At 38.6% G+C, this 22,620-nt stretch overlaps 1 protein-coding gene and 1 pseudogene across 1 annotated transcript; both read right to left on the reverse strand.

The window, feature by feature from the left end:
- Positions 1-388: 388 nt before the first annotated feature.
- On the reverse strand, positions 389-1,342 carry LOC101404564 (olfactory receptor 2T11-like; annotated as a pseudogene).
- An 8,550-nt stretch (positions 1,343-9,892) lies between these two features.
- On the reverse strand, positions 9,893-10,855 carry LOC101404825 (olfactory receptor 2T2-like). The gene has a single exon (XM_004432028.1). The coding sequence runs from the start codon at positions 10,853-10,855 to the stop codon at positions 9,893-9,895; it is 963 nt and encodes a 320-aa protein (XP_004432085.1).
- Positions 10,856-22,620: the final 11,765 nt, after the last annotated feature.

Here is a 22,620-nt window from a genome sequence, read left to right on the forward strand (position 1 = left end):
ATATTCGCAGAATTTTGGGTACCAAAATGTGGTAGCTTTGGAGGAATTTTTGTTTCACCATGAGTGAAGTTTGAAGCCAGCCTCTACAAAGTAAAAGGTTGTTGTGAACTCTATTATCTGTTCCTTTTTTTTCCATAGAGACAAAGACCAAGACTAAATGAATTATTAACTAACTTAATAAGAAATTATTTTTGATAATTAGCCAAAATTCTCTGCATAACTAATGAAACTTCTTTTGTACCTTCCTCTAAGGAACAAGGTTCCAGACAGAGTAAATACTCTTTATTGGCAATTGCAAATATTCTTTGATAGCTGACCAAATAGTCCCTTGTGAAACAAGGCACACAGAGGTGTTCTTAGGAAGACCTATTTTCACGTAAATGAATCTCTAACCATCACTTGTGGATACTTTCTGACCAGATGAGCATCGTACAAATATCTTTTTAAATGCCCCTAAGACATTCTTGTTTCTGAGGCTATAGATGAGAGGATTGAGCATGGGTGTGATGATAGTATAGAAGGCTGACACTACCTTGTCCTGCTCAGGGGTGTGGAATGACTGGGGCAGAACATAATTGTAGAAGGCAGCCCCACAGAAAATGCTGACTACAGTCAAGTGGGAAGAACAAGTGGTAAGAAAGGCCCTTTTTTCAGCCTTCAGCACAGTGCATGTGGTGGACAGTTAAGAAAATGAGAGAGTAGGAAGATGAGATAATAGAGATGGGGATGAGCAACATGCGTACACAGCAGATGTGCATCAGGGTATCATACAAGGATGTGTTGGCTCAGGCTAGTCTGAGAACTGCAGGGATCTCACAGAAGAAATGGTTGATACTGTGGGAGCCACAGTAGGGGAAATTCATGGTGATGGGGTGAGCATAAAGCCATCCAGGGACCCACCAAACCAGGCACTAGCAACCAGCAGAAGACACACCCTGTGATTCATCAGGAGTGGGTACCTAAGAGGGTTACAGACAACCATGTAGTGGTCATAAGCCATGAGGCCCAGAAGAAAGAACTCTGATCCAGTCATGGTCATATAAAGGAAGATCTGGATGCCATAGGCCAAGAAGGAAATGGTCTTCTCTTTAGAAACCATGTTAACCCCCAGCTTTGGACAAATGAGAAAGATGTCCATGATGCACAGCTGGCTGAGTAGAAAGTAAATGGGAGTGTGGAGGTGGGAGTCCACCTGAATTAAGACTATCATGACCAAATATGCAGTTACAGCCACCATGAAAATAGCAAAAATAACAGCAAAGACAATTCCTATAGCTTTACTGTTCAACTGAAGTCCCAGGAGAATAAAGTCTCAGGATGAAGTTCTGTTCTTCATTGACATTGCCTATGACAGCTCCAGGGGAGCAGGAAGCCACAAAGACCAGGAAGGAAATGGGGATAAAACACTTTCTATGTGTGAGAAACTCACAATGGAGATGACACATCAGAGGATACTGGTAAGGATGAAATTTTCCAAGGCAGAATGCTAGAGGAAAACAAGGAGACCGGTGAACACATCATAAGGCAGTAACTGTGGCTCTATTTCTGCTTGTTGAGGATCAGCACTTTCTGTATTTTCTTTATGTTTATGCTGCAATATATAGGTTATGCTAATTGCATAATCAAGTTGATGTTTGCTATACCTGGAATAGAGTATACCTGTCCTATTCATTCTGCATTTCTGGCATCCAGAACATTGTCCAGTTCATAATAGGGCCAAGTAAAGACTGATTGGAGAAAAGAACAATTAATTTATTGATTATTTGAATGGCTAAAGGTGAGTAAAATGACTAACTTAGCAAATGACTAATGTAAAGTAAAAAACAGCTCCTATGTGTCTCTTTTCTCAACACTTCATTTCTGACATTTCTGGTTATCAAATGTGTGAGGATTTCTCCCCTATACTAAACAATTCTCCAACTCTCCAGACACCTGCTTGATGTTCCACAGCTCAATTCAGTATCACTATGTACCAGGAAATAGTGTCAAATCTCACAGATTAAGGGCTCAGTTGCACAAGACTGCCCCTACTCTTCAGATTCTAATGGTAAATCCAAGTTGTTACCTGTGCTTCTGATCTATTGCTTATAAATTGGAGGTTACCATAATGCCCTTCTTGGGTTCAGTTTTCTAGAGCTGCTCACAGAACTCAGTAAAACACCTCAATTACTAGATTAGCAGTTTATTATAAAAGAATAAAACTCAGGAACAGCCACTGGCAGATGCATAGGGCAAGGTATGTGGGAAGAAGCATGGAGCTTCCTTGCCCTCTCTGGGCACATCACACTCCCAGCATCTCCAATTGTTCACCAGCTCAGAAGTTCTCCAAACCTGACTTTAGCTTTCATTACATAAGCATGACTAATTAAGTCATTCGTCATTGGTGACTAATTGAACCTCTAGTTTCTCTCCCCTCCTTGACGTCAAGGGTGAGGGATGTTGGGGGTTGTGAGTAGAAGTGGGAGTAAAAATTCCAAACATCTAATCATTCTGGTTCTCCTGAGGAATCAGCCCCCATCCTTAGGGTCTTTCCAAAAGTGATTTCATTAACATAAACTCAAGTGTATTTAGAAGGAGCTTTTTATGAATAACAAGAGGCATCCTTATGGCTCTTTTCACTTAGGTAATTCCAATGATTTTAGGAGGTCTGTGCCAGAAATGGGGACAAAGACAAAATATGTATTTCAGATTATACATCACAATATCAAAAAGGTTAGGACATTTTTTGGGACCTCATGAGTGAAATGTTCTAGTTGTCATATTCCATGTAGGCTATTCCAGTAGCTTTCCCACTATCTCCCTATTCTCTCTCTTGCATGCTTTTAGTCTGATCTCAGCAGAGCAAAGTGATCTTGAGAAACCTATATCAGGCCAGATCTCTCTCTGCTCAAAACTCTGCTATGACACTTCACATCCCGTGTCAAGGCCCATCATGTTGTGACCCTTTTATCCTCTGAAATTATCTCCTGCCCCCTCCAATGTGTTGACCCTGGTGCTGCACCTCCCCTGGCCTCATCACTGATCCTTGTCCCCACTCCAGGGAAGTCCCCAGCCTATGCCTTTGGCCCTGCTGTAAACTGGGCTTGGTTCTCCTCCCGACATCTGGGTGTGGTCATCCCCTCATGTCTTTCAGAGCTTTGCTCAAAATCCACCATTCGGAGGGAACTCTTCTAGTAAGACTTAATAACTTTATTTTTTTCATATCTCTTAATACCATCAACATATGATATATTCATTTCATTTTTATCTTGTCTCCTGCAGCTAGAAAGAAAGGTCCATGTGAGCAAGGATGTTTGCCTATTTTGATACTGTGTGCTTCCAGAATATAAAAGAATGTCTGATACATGGTAAAGATTGTCAAATATTTAAATGAATAATTGTTAAATACATGTAGTTAAAGAAATGTAAACTGTTTATTTTTTTATGCTTTTAAAGATGGTATTGTCGGGGAAGAGGGAGAATCTTCCCCCACCTTTTCCCTTAAGGTTCTTATGGCTGGCCAAATAATTAAAAAGACAGGTTAGCAGGAGAAAATAATACCAAGTTTAATCCCATGTATACATGGGAGAAACCAGGGAAACTGAGTTTCTCAACACAATAGCGGCAATTCTCATCTTAAATACCATCTTCAGCTAAAGACAAAGGAGGATGTTGGGGGGATGGTTTGGGATTTCAGAGGGGAAGAAGACAATTCACCTGGAGAGGAAACGTAAATGTTTGTCAGACAATTCTTTGCAGGGCCACCTATAGAGAATGTGGCCTGAGAGACAGAAATAACAGTAATCAAGAGTAGGTAGATTTAAGTCTTCTTCCATCCTGATAAGAGTTTCTAGAGATAAGGTCATCCCCCTCCCTTCCCACTACACAGAGGGACATACTTTTACAAATGTAAATATTTGGTAAACAGAACTTTGAAAAGAATGGGCCTAGTGAAGACACTGCCAGTTTGTCTATACCGAGTTAAATTCCTTCAGGCAGTTAGCGGAGGAGGTCAAATGTCCATCAGAGAAAATAATCAAGGTAAAGAGACATACTTCAGGGTGGCCAATTTTGATCTCCCACAGTATATTGCTAGAAGAATTCTTTTAAAATACTTCTGGGTGTGTTCTATAAATGTGCTGAAGGGAAATAATTTTTTAAAGGCCAGTTCCTTGTGTTATTCTTCAATCCAAAATAAAATTGTCATAAAATAGGATTTATTCATATTTTCTAATAAGAAACTGATAAATAAATGGCAAGCAATAGTTGCTTGCTATATAGTGCTATATAGTGCTCCAATATATTGGAGCACATGAGGAAGCCATTTGGGGTAAAACTAATTTGGCCTGGGTTTGTTTTTCCAAGGACCTGTCACCTGCATTGTATATCTGCTTTGCCATGTCCCAAAGAAAAGAGTAAATGCCCTTAAGGATGCAACTTCCCCCACGTTGACATTTCCTTAAGGATAAGCATTTCTCCCTAGGCTAGGATTTGACTGCTGCACTCATCCTGTGACTACCCAGCTCGAGACAACAGACCTGACACCAGCCACACCCATTGAGACAGCAGACCTGCTCCCCGCTTTGTCCATCAATAGCTATTCTGGCAGGGCAATCTGGCAGGGTGATCTTGTGGCTATTGTAAAAGGGACATTGCAATCATACGTGATACATGCTCTTTGATGGTATATAACTGCTCTGTACACCTCACTTCTTTGGTGCCCTTCCTTCCTTAGGGAAGGAAGACCCCGGGCCATGGTCCTCAAAAGTTGGCTCATAATAAATTCACCCCAATTTTGATTTATAGATTGATTATGGATTATTTATCTCAACAAAACTTAGTTCTAGGAAACAGAATTACATTACAAGTCTCTAAGATCAAACAGCAATACAAATTTTACATTAAATCATTGAGGTTTTACATATACAAACTTGACACAATCACTCTGTGGCTTAAAATCAACATGCTGTCTTAGACAGGGTCTGATGTCAGCATAATTTACAGTAAACAAGGGATTCACGACTTTTTCTCTCTTCTGAATCTGCCCTTGCTGTTGAGACGGGGAAAAGGCAGAACCAAAACTGTCTCCTGAGCAGCAGACAGAGCAGCAGCAGGAGGCAGCTGTCACCCAGCATCTGGATTAACCATTGCTTGTGACTCCCAAGTTCCAGGAACTCCACACTTTGTGAACATCACCCTCCCTTTGCGTAGGCATCCCCCTCCCCTTGCCCAAATGTCCCAGCTTCAAACTGACCACTCCCCAGCAACCCATCTGACTCCCACTTCAAACTGACCAGTCCCCAGTGGCCCACCTGACTCCCATCTCAAACTGACTAGTCCCAAGTGGCCTGCCAGACTCCCCATTTCAAACTGAACAATCCCTAGCTGCCCACTTCAACCACCATAAATCAGGACCCCAAGCCCCACTCTGGGCTGGTTGGTCAGTTCCCACTGGGTCAGTCCAGCCTGCTTTCCTTCTTCAGCTTCGCTATAATCAGCCTGGTTTTGCCTTTTAATAAACTTGCATAATCTCTCCTGACTCAGCTCTTGAGTTCCCTCAAGCATGAGGTCAAGAACCCATACTAAAGGCCAGGTCTCACCTGGGACCCCCCGATCGCACCAGGTCCAGTATCAAAACTCCTGAGTACATACAAAAAAGATGTTGTAGTCTTGTACAGAAAAACACTCAAAGATAAAGGTTTTTATAATCTTTCAAACTTGAAATGACTATTACTTGCAGGCAGCCTGACTTGTGTCAAAATTATGTTACTCTCTCTCATAGATGTTCCCCCACAGTTTATCCAGGGAGGTAGGGAAGTAGCTGTCTCTATTTCACCTTCATCAGCTCTGCAGAAGCTGAGGTCTCAGACATGTCTCTTGATTTCATGTGTCTAAGTTTATAGGTTACTCATTGAGAGGACAGCTCATTGCAGTTAAACACTATGGAAATTCAGGGAAAAAACAGCTTTGGTAATGTCAACTGATATATGTAATCCTAAGACTCATTCTAACACCTAAGTTTTCAGTCAATATGGAAGAAAGCATCTTTTTGTCTCCACACCTGAGCAAATGACTACCTATGACACTTATCTCCTGTTTGCTCAAAAAGTGAACAGGCCTGTATGACAAATCTAGCAAAACCAATAATGTTTCTTCGCAGGAAGCACGTTTTCAAAATACTTAAGCAGAAATGATATAAAAATTGGTGAAGTTGGAAGGAATTTAAGTATGGTTCTTTTGAGTCTAGCTTCACCCTTGACACATACTGTGTGAGCTTGTAAAAGTCACCTAATTTCTCTGACTTTTAGTTTCCACTGCAACTCTTCAAATCTGGATTTCTCAGAAAAAGGAAAAAAAGAATTATATAACCTTTGAAATTTGTATATTCGAGTGCTAAGCTTTCTAAAATGAAATGGCATTCATTCATTAATTCAACTAATAAGTTTTAAACAAATATTCTATATCAGGAAAATTTCCTGGTGCTTGGGATGCATCAGGGAAGAAAATCAAGATCCCTGTCCTTGCTAAGTTGATGAGTAATATCTAATATAATTGAATAAACTAAAAAATCTAATTAAAGAAAATGAAGTAAAGCAATATGGGATAGAGTTGATGTTACAGGTATTTATCATTTTTATATTTGTAGTTAGTAGTGTAAACCAAAGTAATGTAGCAGAAACAGAAACTTTAAATATTTTCTTGAATTTTGAATCCCTGGGATTTTGAAGGAAGCGCTCACTGGGATGTTGGTAAATGTGTGACGAGACCACAGAAGACATTCAGGTTTAACAAGACCTATTCCCAACACAATCCATTTGAAAAAAAATTCAAAAATGCTTCTGGTTTTAGCTAATTATATATTTATGAACAAGCCTTGGTTGTTTTAGTTAAATAACCTTTCAATGTCATGATGTTAACCATTATTACAATTGTTCTTCCTCATGTAAATCACTTGTGTGTGTAGTCAGGATCTGATGTTTCAAGCATTTTGTATTCACATTGTTATCAGACTTCAGTTACCAGGACTTCATTTGTACAAAGTGAGTAGTCTAACTTGGCAGGGATATACTGTTACCTTATGGATGACAGATGTATGAATTTTCCACTCTATGCTAAATAATCTTCTAAATATTTTCATTTTCTCCATCACTCCTTCATGTCTGAAATCTTCCTGGGTATTCAATAAAGCATTTAATAAAGTATTTAATAAGTAGACTTTATACTATCAACTATTACAATTTTTATATTATGTAAATATACTTGTTAAAATTTATTGTATAAAGAAAATAAATATGTGGAAGCAAGGGTTCAGTTAATTTTATGTCCATACTCCTCACGTATAGAAAAATTCCACAGGGGTCTGACTGCCCCTCAACAAGGATCGTCAGGTTCTTGGTAGACCAGACCAGCTGGCATCCAACAGAAAATGAGCATGGATTTATCAACATGTTACTCCCAGAGGAATTTTTTTCCCCCAGGTCACTATCATGAATCAGAAGCTGCACATTGTACCATATGCTTCTCTCTTTTCTATCAATTAATAGCAAGTTTTGGCACAAAAACACAGACCAGAAGTCAGAAGACATGGTTCTGAGGCTCCCATCTGACTCTTGCTTGAGAGAGGCTATAATTTTCTCTGAACATCAGCTTCTTCATCTTGCATGAAGCTAATTCTTTCTCCAAATCTTGGTCGGACTTTGTGATGATCAGAACTAAAATCACATAATGTAGTTGAATGTGCTTTGAAAATGGGGACAGTTTTCACTTCATCTTTTCTCGATAATCTAGCACAGAACCTGACATCTTGTGAGCATACAATTAGGCACTTTTTGAAAAATTTTAAATTATTATAATTTATAATTTTCACTCTCAAGTCAATAGATTTTTAATAAAAAGGAATATCTAGGGACAATAAATTATCTTAAATAATAATTTGGTACAATGACTGGGGAAAAATCCTTGCTTATCCGTTGTAAGATAGGACTTGTCATATGAGTGAGAGGAGAGGACATCCACAATGTATAAGATGTAATTTAAAAAAAGAATTAGATTATATTAAAGTATAGCATACAACAGAAAAGTGCAAACATTAGAAGTGATGAGACTGATAATTTATGACAAAATGAACACATCCATGCAACCACCATTGAGGTGGGGAATAAATTCATAACAACATCACAGAAGTTCCCTCTTCCCCTGCCCCAATCACTAACTAATATGACATTTCTAGGAAGTCATCTAAATGCACCTCTCTTACCTATTGTTTTCACATAATTTTGAAATATTTATTAAGTTAAATACTCGTGTTAAATGTGAAAAGGATTCATCTTGTAAATGTAAGAACAAAAACTCTGTTAGATATTAATATATAGCAATCCAGGTCAAGTCAGGACCCTGAGGAAATGGGAAAGAAGACACAAATGTCCAGGGTAGAGGGAAAAGAGAATTGTGAAGTGAAAGATTTTGTGGAGGGAAAGACCAATAGAGATGCAAACAAAGGCAGGAAGAAAGAGAAAGCTGGAGGCATTAGTGCCATCTCAAGAAAATTAAAAGGGAATGAAACTGAATTAAAAGAACATTGTGGATATTTTATAAATGAATCCTGGTCAGTTTCTCCACTTGAAGAGATTTATCCATCAAAGCCATTCTTCCATCTCTTTTCTATTTATTTGTTTGACTTCAGGGTAAGATCAAGTTATTAGGAAACTTCCAAGGCACAACTAATTTTGTGAATAGCATATTGATGAGAATATGTTTTACTTACATCAACATCTATGGAGGAAACATTTTTCCCTCTATGTTGACACTAGAATAACATAAGGCTGAGTAACCATTTCTTAGTCTTTGTCAACTATGAAACCACTCAAAAATGTGTGCAGCATTTTCTAAGTCTTCTATTGATAGAGAAAATAAACACCAGGTGAATCAAAACTTTTTTTTATTTGTTATATTTTAGGATATTACATACAGTAGAAAGTTAAAATTAGGTAAATGGATAGAAAAGGATCAGTGAGTGTGGTCTTTGTTTAGTTAATGTTCCATCAAAGTCCTGCATCTATCAGAACACCACACTTAACTGAAAGCTAATTAAAAGAAGAAAAATTTCTGTACCAGTATACAAGCTGGAGAGATTAAGAATAGGGCCATTGACCAAGAGAGCTGAGTTAGCTAATGAAATGTTTTGATTTATTTATTCTATGTTTATCTATAGCATATTATCAAGGCATGGATGAAGTTTTTGAAGGATTATAGCAATATTACTATCTTAATGACAGAAATCAATTTTTAATCAATCAGTAAATGTATATTGATTTCTAGGCACGTATTAGACTCTATGTGAAAAAAAGGCATCATAACTGCCTACAGTGGTTAGAGAACACAAACATTCATAAAAGGTGACTAAGAATACAGAGGCCAAATACAATTGAATTGTCTGTATAAAAGTTTCCTAAATAAAGCTGCTACACTATTATCATTAGAAAATATTTAATTTGTACTGAATGTTTGGCATTAAATCATCAAGGACATGATGACTGCTCCTTGCAATTTCTGTTCAAAATTTGGTCAGTAGTACAAACACAAAAGACACATGAACACATGTAACATATAAAAATATTTATTTGGGACTCCAAGGAGATATTTGGCCTGTCTGGTTTAGTGCTACTTGAAGAGAATGCTCTCTGGAAAATGTTTTTTGGTGAATCCAGATAAGCAAGTTGACTAACGCTAAAGTGTTTGCCATCTTTGGCTATAGTTCTTAAATGATGCTTGCAGTATGATGATTTTGATAATTCAAGATTGTTAAAATGGCAGAGAATATTTTTCAGAACCAAGAACATATTTTCTAGAATGGTTGTGTGCCATTGGCCACAGTACCAGGGATGTTCATACCCTTTCTCTTCTAGTATTTTCTTTACACCTCTCCCACTCTGATTCTCTGGGAGGAGGTGTATCTTTCCAGCACTTTTCTTAGAGCTGTGGCCACATCTTTGTTCCTCAAGTTGTAGATGAGCGGGTTGAGCATGGGGGTGAAGATGGTGTAGAAGGCGGACAAAACTTTGTCTTTCCCCGGTGTGTGGTAGGAATAGGGCAGCACATTGGTATAGAAGGCTGCCCCATAGAATATGCTCACTACTATAATATGGGAGGAACAGGTAGCAAAGGCTTTATGCCGGCCCTCAGTAGAGTTCATCCGGTGGACGATGAGCAGGATGCACATGTAGGAGACAAAAATTACAGATATAGGGATGAGCAGCATCAGTACACAGCAGGCATACACCAGCGTCTCATAGAGTGACGTGTCAACACATGACAGCTTTAGCACTGCTGGGATCTCACAGAAAAAGTGATTGATCTCTCGGGACCCACAGTAGGGGAAACTCATGGTGAAGGATGTCAGCATGAAACCATCCAAGGAGCCACCAACCCAGGAGCTCACCACCATGAACAAGCAAATTCTGCCATTCATGAAGAGAGGGTACCGAAGGGGGTTACATACAGCCACAAACTGGTCATAGGCCATGAGGCCCAACAGGAAAAATTCCCCTCCTATCAGGATCAAGTGGAGGAATATCTGAAGAGCACAACCCAGAAAGGAGATAGTCTTTTCTTTGGACAGAAGGTCCTGCAGCATCTTGGGGATGGTGATGCAGATGTAGACTGTGTCCATGATGGAGAGCTGGCTGAGCAAGAAGTACATGGGCATGTGGAGGTGAGAATCCATGTGGATGAGCAGAATCATGACCACATTGGCCATTACAGCCACCAAAAATATGGAGAAGACCACTGAAAAGATAAGCCCAGGGAACGTGGGATGGGTGATGAGACCCAAGAGGATGGAGTCAGTGGAGTTCTGGAGAATGGCCTCTATGCCCATGTCACATGATAGCTCCTCAGGCTCCAAAGGCAAAATGTTGGTGGGTTAATTACTAATCTGATACTTAGGGAGAGCCCACCATGCATAGTATGTCAGAAGAAGTGTGAGATAAATAAAAGAACATAGACTTCAGAATCATATTGAATCCTGGTTTCAATATTAATGGTTTATGTGACATTGAGCAGCTTAATTTATAAACTAACTCAGTTTCATCATCTGTGAAAGTTTACCATAGGTTTATATCCCTCTAGGATGGATGTGAGATGTAAATGTAATAGTTCATACAATACCACCTTTAGGGTTTGTTTTATTTTTATTTTGAACAATCTTCTACATACTTTCCATAATCTTATCACTTTAGATTGAATATTTCCTGAGTTGGTAACTGTGCTTTCCTCTCTACATTGCCTTGCAATCAATATTCATAGTTCATTGAATTTACATTGTTCTCAGCCATTAAGATAATTATATTGTTAAGATCATACATAGACATACATTTGTGATTTCATAAATTGGTAGGAAATATACATGGAGAAAATAAATCTAGATAAATTTAACCTTTTTGGCTACTGTTATTAAACAGCTTTGTGAATGGTTGGAACATCAAGGATTAACAAGGTAGTGCTATTAACTTAACTTGAGGGTCAGTGTCCACTGAGCTATGGTCAGATGTGGTGCCAAAGAAGTTCAAGTTTTGGCCATGGATTACTTTAACCAGTTTGGTCTCTTTGTTCTCACAAGATAATTTAGGGTGATAAATCTTGAATTAGGACAACCATAAACTTTATTCCACAAGCAGGGCTTTGGGTTTACCATCAAGGTGACAGGGTGGCATTCTAAACTTATGAAAATGTTATAATATCCTAGGAATTCATTGTTATGTAGTTATTTTTTTCATTCCTTAGCATTTATTTTTCTACCATGTTATTGATCTTTCATTTTTATAAGTAAAGACAACTCCAGATGGGAAAGAAATTCCTGAATTAACAGAGAAAAAGATAGCATTAAAACTGCCTTAAGCTAAATGGAAACAATTCTCATACTTTTTATTCTTGAGGAATGTAAATGTGCATCATTTGGATATATTCAGTAATATTGAGGGATGAGTTTATTATTACTATTATTATCACTTATTGTTATTATTATATTGTAGTGTACCTCTTCCCATTTCAGTGACAGAATTACTGAAGAAGTATATTTCTGTAAAATGTACCAGCCACCAATACTATAAGTATACCTGGAATTTTTGGCTCCACAATAGTCAGATATAAAGTCTCTGAAGCATCAAGAAAGAATAAATCCCCCTTTAAGTGGAAGCAAAAATAATTGGAGCAATAGAGAGACTTTTTTTCTTCTTAGTGTTCATCAAAGATGGAGTTATGAATAATATCCTAGATAAATAAGTAAAATTTCAGAGGGGGAAAATAAAAAGTAATTTTGTGTTGACTTAAATTTATCACACCTTATCAGTTGAGGAGGAGAAAAATCAATGCCTGGATACTTAATAAACCCTACCTGGAAGTCAAATATTAATTCTCAACAACCTTGATAAAAGTTAGCTGCTTCTGCCCTCTTTAATATGTGAAAGATTTTCTTGTGACAACCACAGCTCTGACTCATGTACAGAGAGACTGAATTTAAGATTTTACAACTAAAATTGTGTTTATAGAGTTCTGCAATAACTGGTTGGATATTAAAATATTCCTACATGCAGGCAACAACTTGATCTTGGCCAAAAATATTTTTTTTTCACTTAGACACATTGTAGATTTTGTATATCACTTACTGATAGTATCAAATCAGCTTCTAGTCATCCCTTTAAAAATTCAGTGAAGAACTGAAATAGCAAAGAATGTGATCAAACAATCTGAAAATTGCCTAAGAAATAAATTACTTTTGAATCAATATATGGGCCAGACCGGCCTGGTGACATAGTGGCTAAGATCGTGGGTTCTGCTTTGGCAGCCTGGGGCTCACAGGTTCAGATCCCGGGAATGGACCTATGTGTTACTCATCAAGCCATGCTGTGGCAGGCATCCTACATATAAAGTAGAAGAAGATGGGCACAGGATGTTAGCCCAGGGCCAATCTTCCTCAGCAAAAAGAGGACGATTGGCAATGGATGTTAGCTCAAGGTTAAACTTCCTCACCAAAAAAAAAAAAAAGAAATATGAGCCAGAGAATTTTATTTTATATAGACACTCAGATTTGACTCCACAGAGTATTCAAAAGAATAAATCCCTTTCATTGTCTCAAATCTCTTTGATTAAGGAATTAAAATTTTCTAACTCCCAGATCCTGTCTTATAGTAGATCCTAGAATAATAGAATACAAAAGCTGAAGGAAAGGAAAGATATTATTTGAGCCAGCTTTCTTATTTTTAAAACAATCAGAGACTCAGTGCATAAAAGAACAACAAATTCGATCCAAGTTGCTTGTGTCTGTGTGTGTGTGCGTGCGCGCAACAGAAAAAACGTGTAAGTGTAAGCAATAGACGCTGCTTGAAGAGTAGCATGCTAAGAGACTTAGTACAAAGGAGCATATTTTACTTTTGTCAATGAATCATGTATATAAAAACTAATGTGACACATGGTCAAAATGTATAATTAATATTATACTATGGGATACTTGGCACGACAAGTAACCAGTAACAATGAATATCTACATTATGAACCCTGATATTTTATGTTCTATTTCTGTTTATATTAGTTCCCAGGATCTAATTTTAATGTTAGTGTTGATGCTGTTTCTTAAAGTAATGTGTGATTTGGTTTATTCACACATACAAAATCCCAGATTCCATTCCCCATCAGGTAACCTTTCCTCCACTATCATCATTCTCCACTGCTCAAGGCTCTCAGGTTTTCTTTCCTTTCCCTCCTCAAAGAGAATGTTTTCTAAAAAAAAAAAAAACACAAAAAACCTTTCATTTGCATGATATCAGACCCGGGCCTTTCTGATGTTCAAGACAGAGAATCCCCTGCCTCCCAGACTGGTTATAACATCACCCAGCCTTGTTAGGACAGGGGGATGGAGGAAGATCCAGCCAAGGTGTGGATGGTACTGTGAATGGAAGCTTTGGATCTGTGCACTGGAAAGAGATGGGTGAGTTTTGTAAAAGGTGTTGATCCCGCCTGTGGTCTGCTATGTGGAGAGAAGTAATAAGACCTAGGTAATCAGGTCTCTCTGCAAGGTGCCGGCTGGTACAAGCTGCATGTTTCAGGACAACAGGCCTGGATTTGTTCTGGGAGAAAACACAGAAATCCAGCACAGTTTGTGACCCTCATAGCATCTTGTAAGAAGAGACTTCCAAGTGAGATTAGGCAATATTCTACCAGAAAGAAGGGCTGTCCAAGATGAAGTCTTGGACCAATCTTTTCTGATATCCTGTATGGATATATTTTAAATTTTCTGTTTATTTTGATGTTTTGACATCTTAAAAAACCTTTCTAGCTGTGGAGAGACTGCCCTTCCCTGGCTTGTCAATTCTTAGAGATAGCAAAGGGCCCAGCTGGAATCATGTCTTTGATATACAAACCAACAAATCCAGAGCCAGCCCTCCTCCATCTGGCATATGCACCCTTGGAGACAGTATTCCTCAGCTTTAGTCATCCCAGGACTAGGTACCAGGCAACCAGAGACCACACTAAATCCTGATAAAATTATTCAAACTAGCCAATCCTAAACTGTTCCCCCTGCCCTGCTTTGTCTTTCCAGTGGAAACTCCAATAAAGGCTGTGGCCTAGCGCTTTCATCTTGCGCTTGCCTTCTGCCTTCTGACCACTCTGGTGACTTGCCCATTTGGCCCTGCGTAGCGTGCCGTACCTCCTGTCTCCAGGATTTGTAAATATAACAAACTGTTTTATCCTGAGCCTCTCTTCTGTCTTCTTTTGTGGCCATTCCTGACTGACATTCAACATATCTTAATCACCCAAGCATGCAAAAAACCTTCATCCACACTTAATTACATACAAATAGGCTAATCCTTGCCTTAAAAATATTCAGAGGGAAATCAGCGCTTCTCCTTTAGTAATATATGCACTTGCCACCTACCCGTTAATATCCGAAAACTCTTCTTAATGAATACTAAGCTCTCTATTCCAACCAATCAGCACTTACAAGCCCCTTTTATCTTCTGTAAATTTATTAATGCCTTTTAAACTATTACTTGATTCTCCTTAGCTTTCCATATTTTAAGCTAAATTATCCCTTTTTCAATAGTCTGGTGGCCAAAAAGTAAGTGCACAAATTCATCCTTCTTAATCTTGAAGAGATTTTCTAATAGTCATAGAGTGATGCCTAAAGAAAACATCCTAGCATATGAGGACTGTTTTATCTGATTTCCATGAAAATCTAAGATCCTACCTCAGAGCAGCTGAGTCCAAGCCTTAGAAAGGCAACAGTAAAATGGCAGACTTCTTAAATACTGGGATATGGAGGTGGTACTGGGTCAAAATAAAGCTTTTCGTTAATAATGGATTTCAACATCCCAAAGGAGGAATCCCCAGGTTAGTAATTAATCTAAATTTACTGAGTGTACCTTGTGCATTAGAGGAGGGTCAACCAAAGTCCATTCCTCTATCCAGAGGGTGCATTATTTCCTGAGTGAAAGATTCTAATCATTTAATGATATTTCATCATAGAACTACTTATCTAATCCTGGCATCTCTCCAGAGTAGTAAAAAAAAAATGTGATCTAGCAGTGCGGAGTAAGATTCACCCTAAATTTAAAGTTAAAACTTAAAATTTCTAAAAGGAGCCGTGTCAAACTAAAAAAATCTCTCTCTTCTATATCATTGGCCTATTTTATTTGGGGAAAATTATGTTAAAAATATACATTTTCGGGCCGGCTCCGTGGCTTAGCGGTTAAGTGCGCGCGCTCTGATGCTGGCTGCCCGGGTTCGGATCCCGGGAGCGCCCCGAGGCACCACTTCTCCGTCCAACGTGAGGCCGAGTCCCACGTACAGCAACTAGAAAGATGTGAACCTATGACATACAACTATCTACTGGGGCTTTGGGGGGAAAAAACTGAATAAATAAAATCTTTAAAAGGGAAAAAAAAAAATATATACATTTTCATAATTATTTATCTAGTGACTAGTGGAGAAGGAAATAAAGGAGACATGATGGAGAAGAGAAGACAGAAGAAGAGAGGAAAGAGAATAGGAAAGCAAAGAGGGAGGGGGAAAAGGGGATGCAAGGAAGATAGAAATAAGTGGTGAAATAAAACAGAAGTCATAGGGCTGGCCCTGTGGCTTGGCGGTTAAGTGTGCGCTCTCCGCTGCTGGCGGCCCGGGTTTGGATCCCGGTCGTGCACCGACGCACCGCTTCTCCGGCCATGCTGAGGCCACGTCCCACATACAGCAACTAGAAGGATGTGCAGCTATGACATACAACTATCTACTGGGGCTTTGGGGGAAAAAGTAAATAAATAAAATTAAAAAAAAAACCAGAAATATATTCTTTAAAGGTTATTATGCATAAGTATATTAAGATATTTGAACAGATAATTTGAACTTTCTAAAACTGAAGTTTCTTTTATTTCTCTAGAGATATAAATAAAAAAGGAAGTGGTCTCATTTGGGGAGGGGAGCAACTTAAGTAATAATAACAATTATGACAATAGTAACAAATACCATTATAGAATGCTTCTCATGCACTTGGCCTGGTGATAGGCACATTACTTATACAATTTTTAACCATCACAAGTTCATTAGACATTGACCTTAGACTTCATACCCTCTTTATTACAAATGAAAAAACACACACATTTCCAGCCATTTAGGATGCTATTCAATAACTAATTCTTCTTGAAGAATATTTTATGAGTCTCCAATAAATATAAGAGTTGTTCAATTGGATATCAAACTGATTTGAATAAATTTGTCCCTCCAGTGTGAGGTGGCTCACTCAGAACCATGAATGACCCTCTCAGCCCTTTATTGGTCTGTAGTCCCTGAGCTTACTGCAGCCAGCAGGGAGTTGATTTGGCTGTCAAGGCCACCTCAGTTTACCCCAGTGTGCCATAAGAATTCTATTCATTTGGTATCCATGTCATGAAAATGGTTGAGAAGTGCTGCTATAACAATTAAGTCAGGCTTCTGTTATTACCATCAAGTTTGCTAAGGAAAAGAGCATGGCCTGTGAACACCATTAATTTTTCATCTATTATTGAAATTAGTTATCTTGTAAAAATATGGGAGTCAAATTATTTATGTATAATAGATAATTTGTGACTTCCCAATCTTCTTTTTCATGCTTCTTGCTCATCTTTCTTTTTTAGCTCTCCTCATCCTTCTACCTTGTAGCTTCTTCAGCCCTTTCCAGTAATATTCCTTGTATGAAGATAGAAATAGACATTGATCCTACATTCCAAAACAGTAACTCCCCAAATCTGGATGTTTACATTCCCAGTACTTGGTTTGATTTCAAATAATTCTGTCCACCCATACGACGCCAAAGTGCTACCTGGCATTTAAAGTGAATTCTCTTTGGATAAAACCCTGCTATTTATCATGATAAGACCTAAATTAATATATTTTTTTAGTGTTCTTTCTAAATTTCTAAAAATTTTAGTTCTCTGCTCATGTCCCTGGAAGACACATATCAAATGTTTCCTAGCTGAAGATTCAGAAATGGTCAAATAAAGCATGGAGACACTGAGAGACCTGGGAGAAGGAAAATTTAACAACTGGCAGAGTATTGGATCCAAACAATGACTCAGAAATCATATAATTCTACCATATCCTTTGATGAATGATTAAATTAAAATGCTCAGAGGAAATGCTAAAGATCCCTGAACTTGGGATAAGGATACCTGGGCTGCAGCTACAGTTATGCCATTTTCTGTGAGTTCTTGGGCATGGAATTCCATTCTTAGAGGTTGTTTTTCTATCTGTTAAATAAAAAGCTTTGACACAAGCATCTCCAAGGTTTCTTCAAGCTCCAGTGTTCTATAATGCAGAATTTAAATGATATTTCCTTATTTTCCATTTTAATCCTTATTGCTTTATTTATATTTACTTCATCTGCAGGAATCCTATCACTATTATCAAAGTGGACTTAATATGTCTATTTGATACAAATAACTAAGTGAACAAAATTATCTTTACAGCATTTCTTTTGAGATTATTGAAGGTGCTCTGGGATATTTAGAAACAAAGACTAGGAATAACTAAAATTAAAGTGTACATTCTAAGGCAAAAGTTATTGATATAAGCAACAATGAAGCAGTCATAAGCAGATGACAGAATCTAACCAGAGCATGCTTGAAGGCTCAGGCACTCGAGACAGAGAGAACGCACAGTCACAGGTTGAGAATCAGGTGTCTTCCCAGAGTAGGGAACACACTTCTCTACACTTATCCAGCTCGCTATGAGACCGTGGATTCTGAAGGTTAGGATTTTAGACTAAAAATTATTTATATCGATACATCAGAAGCAAATAGGCATATTGTTTGCACTATAAAGGGAGCAGATATAGATTTGCCTACATTTTCTATTATGCAAAACCTTCTTCTTGCTAAAACTAATTGCATCTGACCAAGAGAAACACATCTGTGTTAAATAAGTTTCCATTACAAATATCTTTTCATTAGCCACATCTTTCCCCCTCATATCATTGCCAGTACTCTTTAGAAACCCATTAAAAAATATTCTGAAATTCCCCTGTCCCTGGATCTCCTGTGAATCTATGATAATTAAAACCCCATGCACCACTGGGGAAAAGCAGCAGCATCACAGACAGTGTTGGATGCTGCAGAACAGTCAAAACAGCAGAAAATGTAGGAATGGACAAAGTGCAAGAGTAATGGAGAGAAAAATAAAAGAGAAAGGGGGTTTGGAGTTAGGGGTTTTTATTCAGGTATGGAAGAGGAAGGGATACAAATTAGGGAAGACAAAAAGAAGAGATAGAAGAGAGAGGGAGAAAAAAATGGCTTAAATTGGGGAAAGGCAGAGACCGATAATGCAAATATGCCATAGATTTGCTAACACTACTCTAGAGGGGAATGAGCTGATGTTGAAAAGAAATGTACTATAGAACACATGAAATTAATTTTATTTATTCAATTTATATTATTTGAATGCCAACTATATGCCTAAAACTCAGCTGGGGAAAAAAAAAGAAAGCAAACGTACATGAGAAATATGCCTGGAGGTATGGGGCCCCTTTTGATTCACTGGGTTAGGAAAGGAGGTGGTCAGCCCTATGCATTTGGCTGGGTAGTTTCCTTCCAAGAAGAAGTTTTCTTTATGTTAGTGTGTTTTTTGTCTGTTTTCTTTAGTTTCTGAAGTTAGGTGAAAATCAGTGTGAAATGACCTTGTGATATCCAGCCCCTCATGATATACTAGAAGCAATGGCTATGATTTTATCACAAGGATGTGTAATGGTCAGTTAGACTAACAATAGTCCTTGAAATATTTTCCATATGTTTTATAAAATGTCTTATGTTGAAATTAGAAGACATTGATCACCTCTGTAGCCTCATCTCTGCAAGAAATAATTCTACTTGAAGTGAAATGTCAAGAGACAAGACCACTCCTGGAATAGAAGTGGGTGAAAGAAGCAGGTTTCACTGTCCCTTCTCTATAGGGATGAGTTAGTTTTAATACATTATGGTATATAGCACCTTCCAAAGCTAAAGTTCTTTGTACCAGTTATCATATTTTCATAATGATATGAGGTATGAAGTATGTTAGAATATCCGAATTTAATACATTGATAAAGAAGAATTCAACAATTGAGTTAATTTCTTCAACCTAAAAAAAAAATTTCTTCAACCTGATGTAGTAAACTTATCTATAATTAGAGCTTAACAAGAGTTATAATAGCAAAGCTTCTCTATAGTGAGAATGCAGTTTTCCTAATCTCATTATTTCTTTCCTATCAAGAATCCATTTATAAGACATATTCACTATTTCTAAATCAGAAACTGGCCAAAACTTCTAATCCTGGTCTAAGTAATTCTCTCCATGACACAGATGTTAGAAAATAAAGATCAAAGAGAGTAAAGGGCTAGGAAGATGGCAGCGTGAGAGAACTCTGAACTCACCTCCTCCCACGGACACAACAAATTTACAAATACTCTTGGAAAAACTACCCCTGAGAGAGAACTGAAAACTGGATAAAGAGAACCCCCACAACAAGGGACTGTGCTGATTGAGGTGGAAGAGGCAGAAATTCCTTTCTGGAGAGGAAGAAGCTACATTTTAGCTGTGGCACTTTGGCTGGGAGCAATCTTAAGATACAAAGCTTTTCCTAGAGAAGTGGGGGAGCTGAGCAGGAGACCTTTGCTACAATAAGTAGCTTTTGGACTCAGCACAACCCAGATGAGTGTCATAATATCTGGTTTTGCCAACTATTAAGAACAGTGGGGAATACCTTCAGAAAAGCTATCAGACATAAGGGGAAAGAAAATCTTGCTTTTAAAGGGCCCACACACAAATTCAATCATTTCAGAAAGCAACCTAAAATCACAAGAAAGAAGGATGCACAGACCTTTGTTGAGAAAAGACTGACTTGATAGGCTCTGGGCACACCTTAGTGGGAGGTGAGATCTCCCGAGACTAGGACCACGTCCTAAAGGACTGAGACATTGGTGGCAGCCATTTTTGTGACTTAAGGCAGGCATGCTGACACACATGCTGGCAGACGCCATTGGAGTTCTTCCCCCAGCCTGTTAGCTCAGAGGTCTGCCCCCCCCACTAGAGCACCAATTTAACCCAGCTCGGCCAGGGCAGGCAGCCAATCCTAGGCACTGGTCCCACCCAACAGCAAGCCCTTGGGTAACCTATGGACCTGCATAGGTGGAGTGTGTGGGACCTTTGCAGTGGGGTGAGTGGGATCACCTCTACGGGACAGGGTGTACATGAGGGGTGGGCTTGCATTGGTGCAGTGTGTGGGACTTCTACAGCAGGGTAAGTGGGTCCACTTCAGTGGGTTGGGGGTGCACACAGGGCAGGACTGTGTTGACAGGGTGTGTGGCCCTCTGGGTAGTGGGGCTTGTTAGCTGCAGCAGACTTGTGCTTCTCAAACAGCCACATAGGGGATTGGCCCCATCTTCCAACCTCTGAAACAGTTGTGTGCTACCATGCCTGGGGCTGGCCCCACCCAACTGTACTACTGAAAGACCTGACAACAGCTTTGCAAGCTGGAGGCCTACAGCAATTGTAAGCCCCTGAGACTAGGAACCAGCCACTCTGGGGATCTACTCACTTAACAGAAAAACTGCAGCAGGAATGTGCTATTGGACTTGCAACCAACTGTGTTGAGGCTCCCTATACCCAATAAAGTGATTGAAGGGACCATAGAAGCCACACACAATTGAGCATTACAACCAGCTGGCCAGGGGGACAGTCTAGCATCCCCATGCACCCACAGCAAGATCAACCCTGCCACAACAGAAAGACACACATAGCCCACAGAAGAAACAATCCTGGAACATTTGGAAGTGGTGATAAGGGGGAAGTACACTGCTGGGCCTCATAAGGCATCTCTTACATAAGGCCACCTCTGCAAGATTGAGAGCCATAGCTGATCTACCTAATACATAGATATAAGCATGGAGAAAGAGTCAAGTGAGGAGACAAAGGAAAATGTTCCAAACAACGGAACAAGATAAATCCTCAGAAAAAGAACTAAATGAAACAGAGATAAACAACATACCTCATAAAGAGTTCAAACAAAGAGTCATAAGAATGCTCACTGATCTTGGGAGAAGAATGGATAAATTCACTGAGAATTTAAACAAAGAATTGGAAAATATAAAAAAAGAACCAATCAGAAATGAAGAATACAATAATGGAAATAAAAAAAATCACTAAAGGGACTCAATAGCAGAGTAGGTGATACAGAAGAATGGATCAGTGGGCTGGATGAAAGACTAGAGGAAATCAACAAGTTGAATAGATAAAAGAAAAAAGAATTAAAAAGAATGAAGACAGTCTAAGGGACATCTGGGACAACATCAAGCATACTAACATCTGTATTATAGGTGTCCCAGAAGGAGAAGAGAGAGACAAAGAGAGAGATAATCTGTTTGAATAAATAATAGCTGAAAAGTTTCCTAACCTAAGGAAGGAAACAGGCATCCCAGTACAGGAAGCACAGAGAGCACCAAACAAAATAAAGCCAAAGAGGCCCACACCAAGACACATTATAATCAAGATGTCAAGAGTTAAAGATAAGGAGATTATCCTAAAAGCTGCAAGAGAAAGGCAACAAGTTACATACAAAGGAAACTTCATATGGCTATCAGTTGACTTCTCAGCAGAAATCTTACAGGTTAGAAGGGAGTTGCACAATATATTTAAATTGATGCAAGTAAAAACTGACAGCCAAGAATACTCTACCCAGCAAGGTTATGATTCAGAATGGAAGGAGAGATAAGGAGTTTTCCAGGCAAGAAAAATCTAAGGGAGCTTATCACCAATAAACCAGCCTTACAAGAAATGCTAAAGGGACTTATTTAAGGTGAAAAGAGAAGGCCACAAATAAGAGTAAGAAAATTACCAAAAAACAAAACAAAACCAATGAAATCACTGGTAAAGGCAAAAATACAGTAAAGGTAGCAGATCAACCACATATGAAGCTAATATGAAGATCAAAAGACAAAAGTACTAAAATTATCTATTTCCATGGTAAGAGGGTAATGGATACAAATGTACAAAAAGAGGTTAAATATGATCTCAAAAATATAAAATGTGAGAGAAGGGGAGTAAAATAGTAGAGCTTTTAGCAAGAAATCAAACTTAAGAGGCCATCAA

Source organism: Ceratotherium simum, chromosome 3 (assembly GCF_057802395.1).
Source record: "Ceratotherium simum simum isolate JZ-2026a chromosome 3, ASM5780239v1, whole genome shotgun sequence".
Lineage (NCBI taxonomy): Eukaryota > Metazoa > Chordata > Mammalia > Perissodactyla > Rhinocerotidae > Ceratotherium > Ceratotherium simum.

Bases quoted from the DNA above. Each gene is read 5' to 3' on its own strand.
- LOC101404825 (XM_004432028.1), bottom strand. From the start codon at position 10,855: ATGGGCATAGAGGCCATTCTCCAGAACTCCACTGACTCCATCCTCTTG.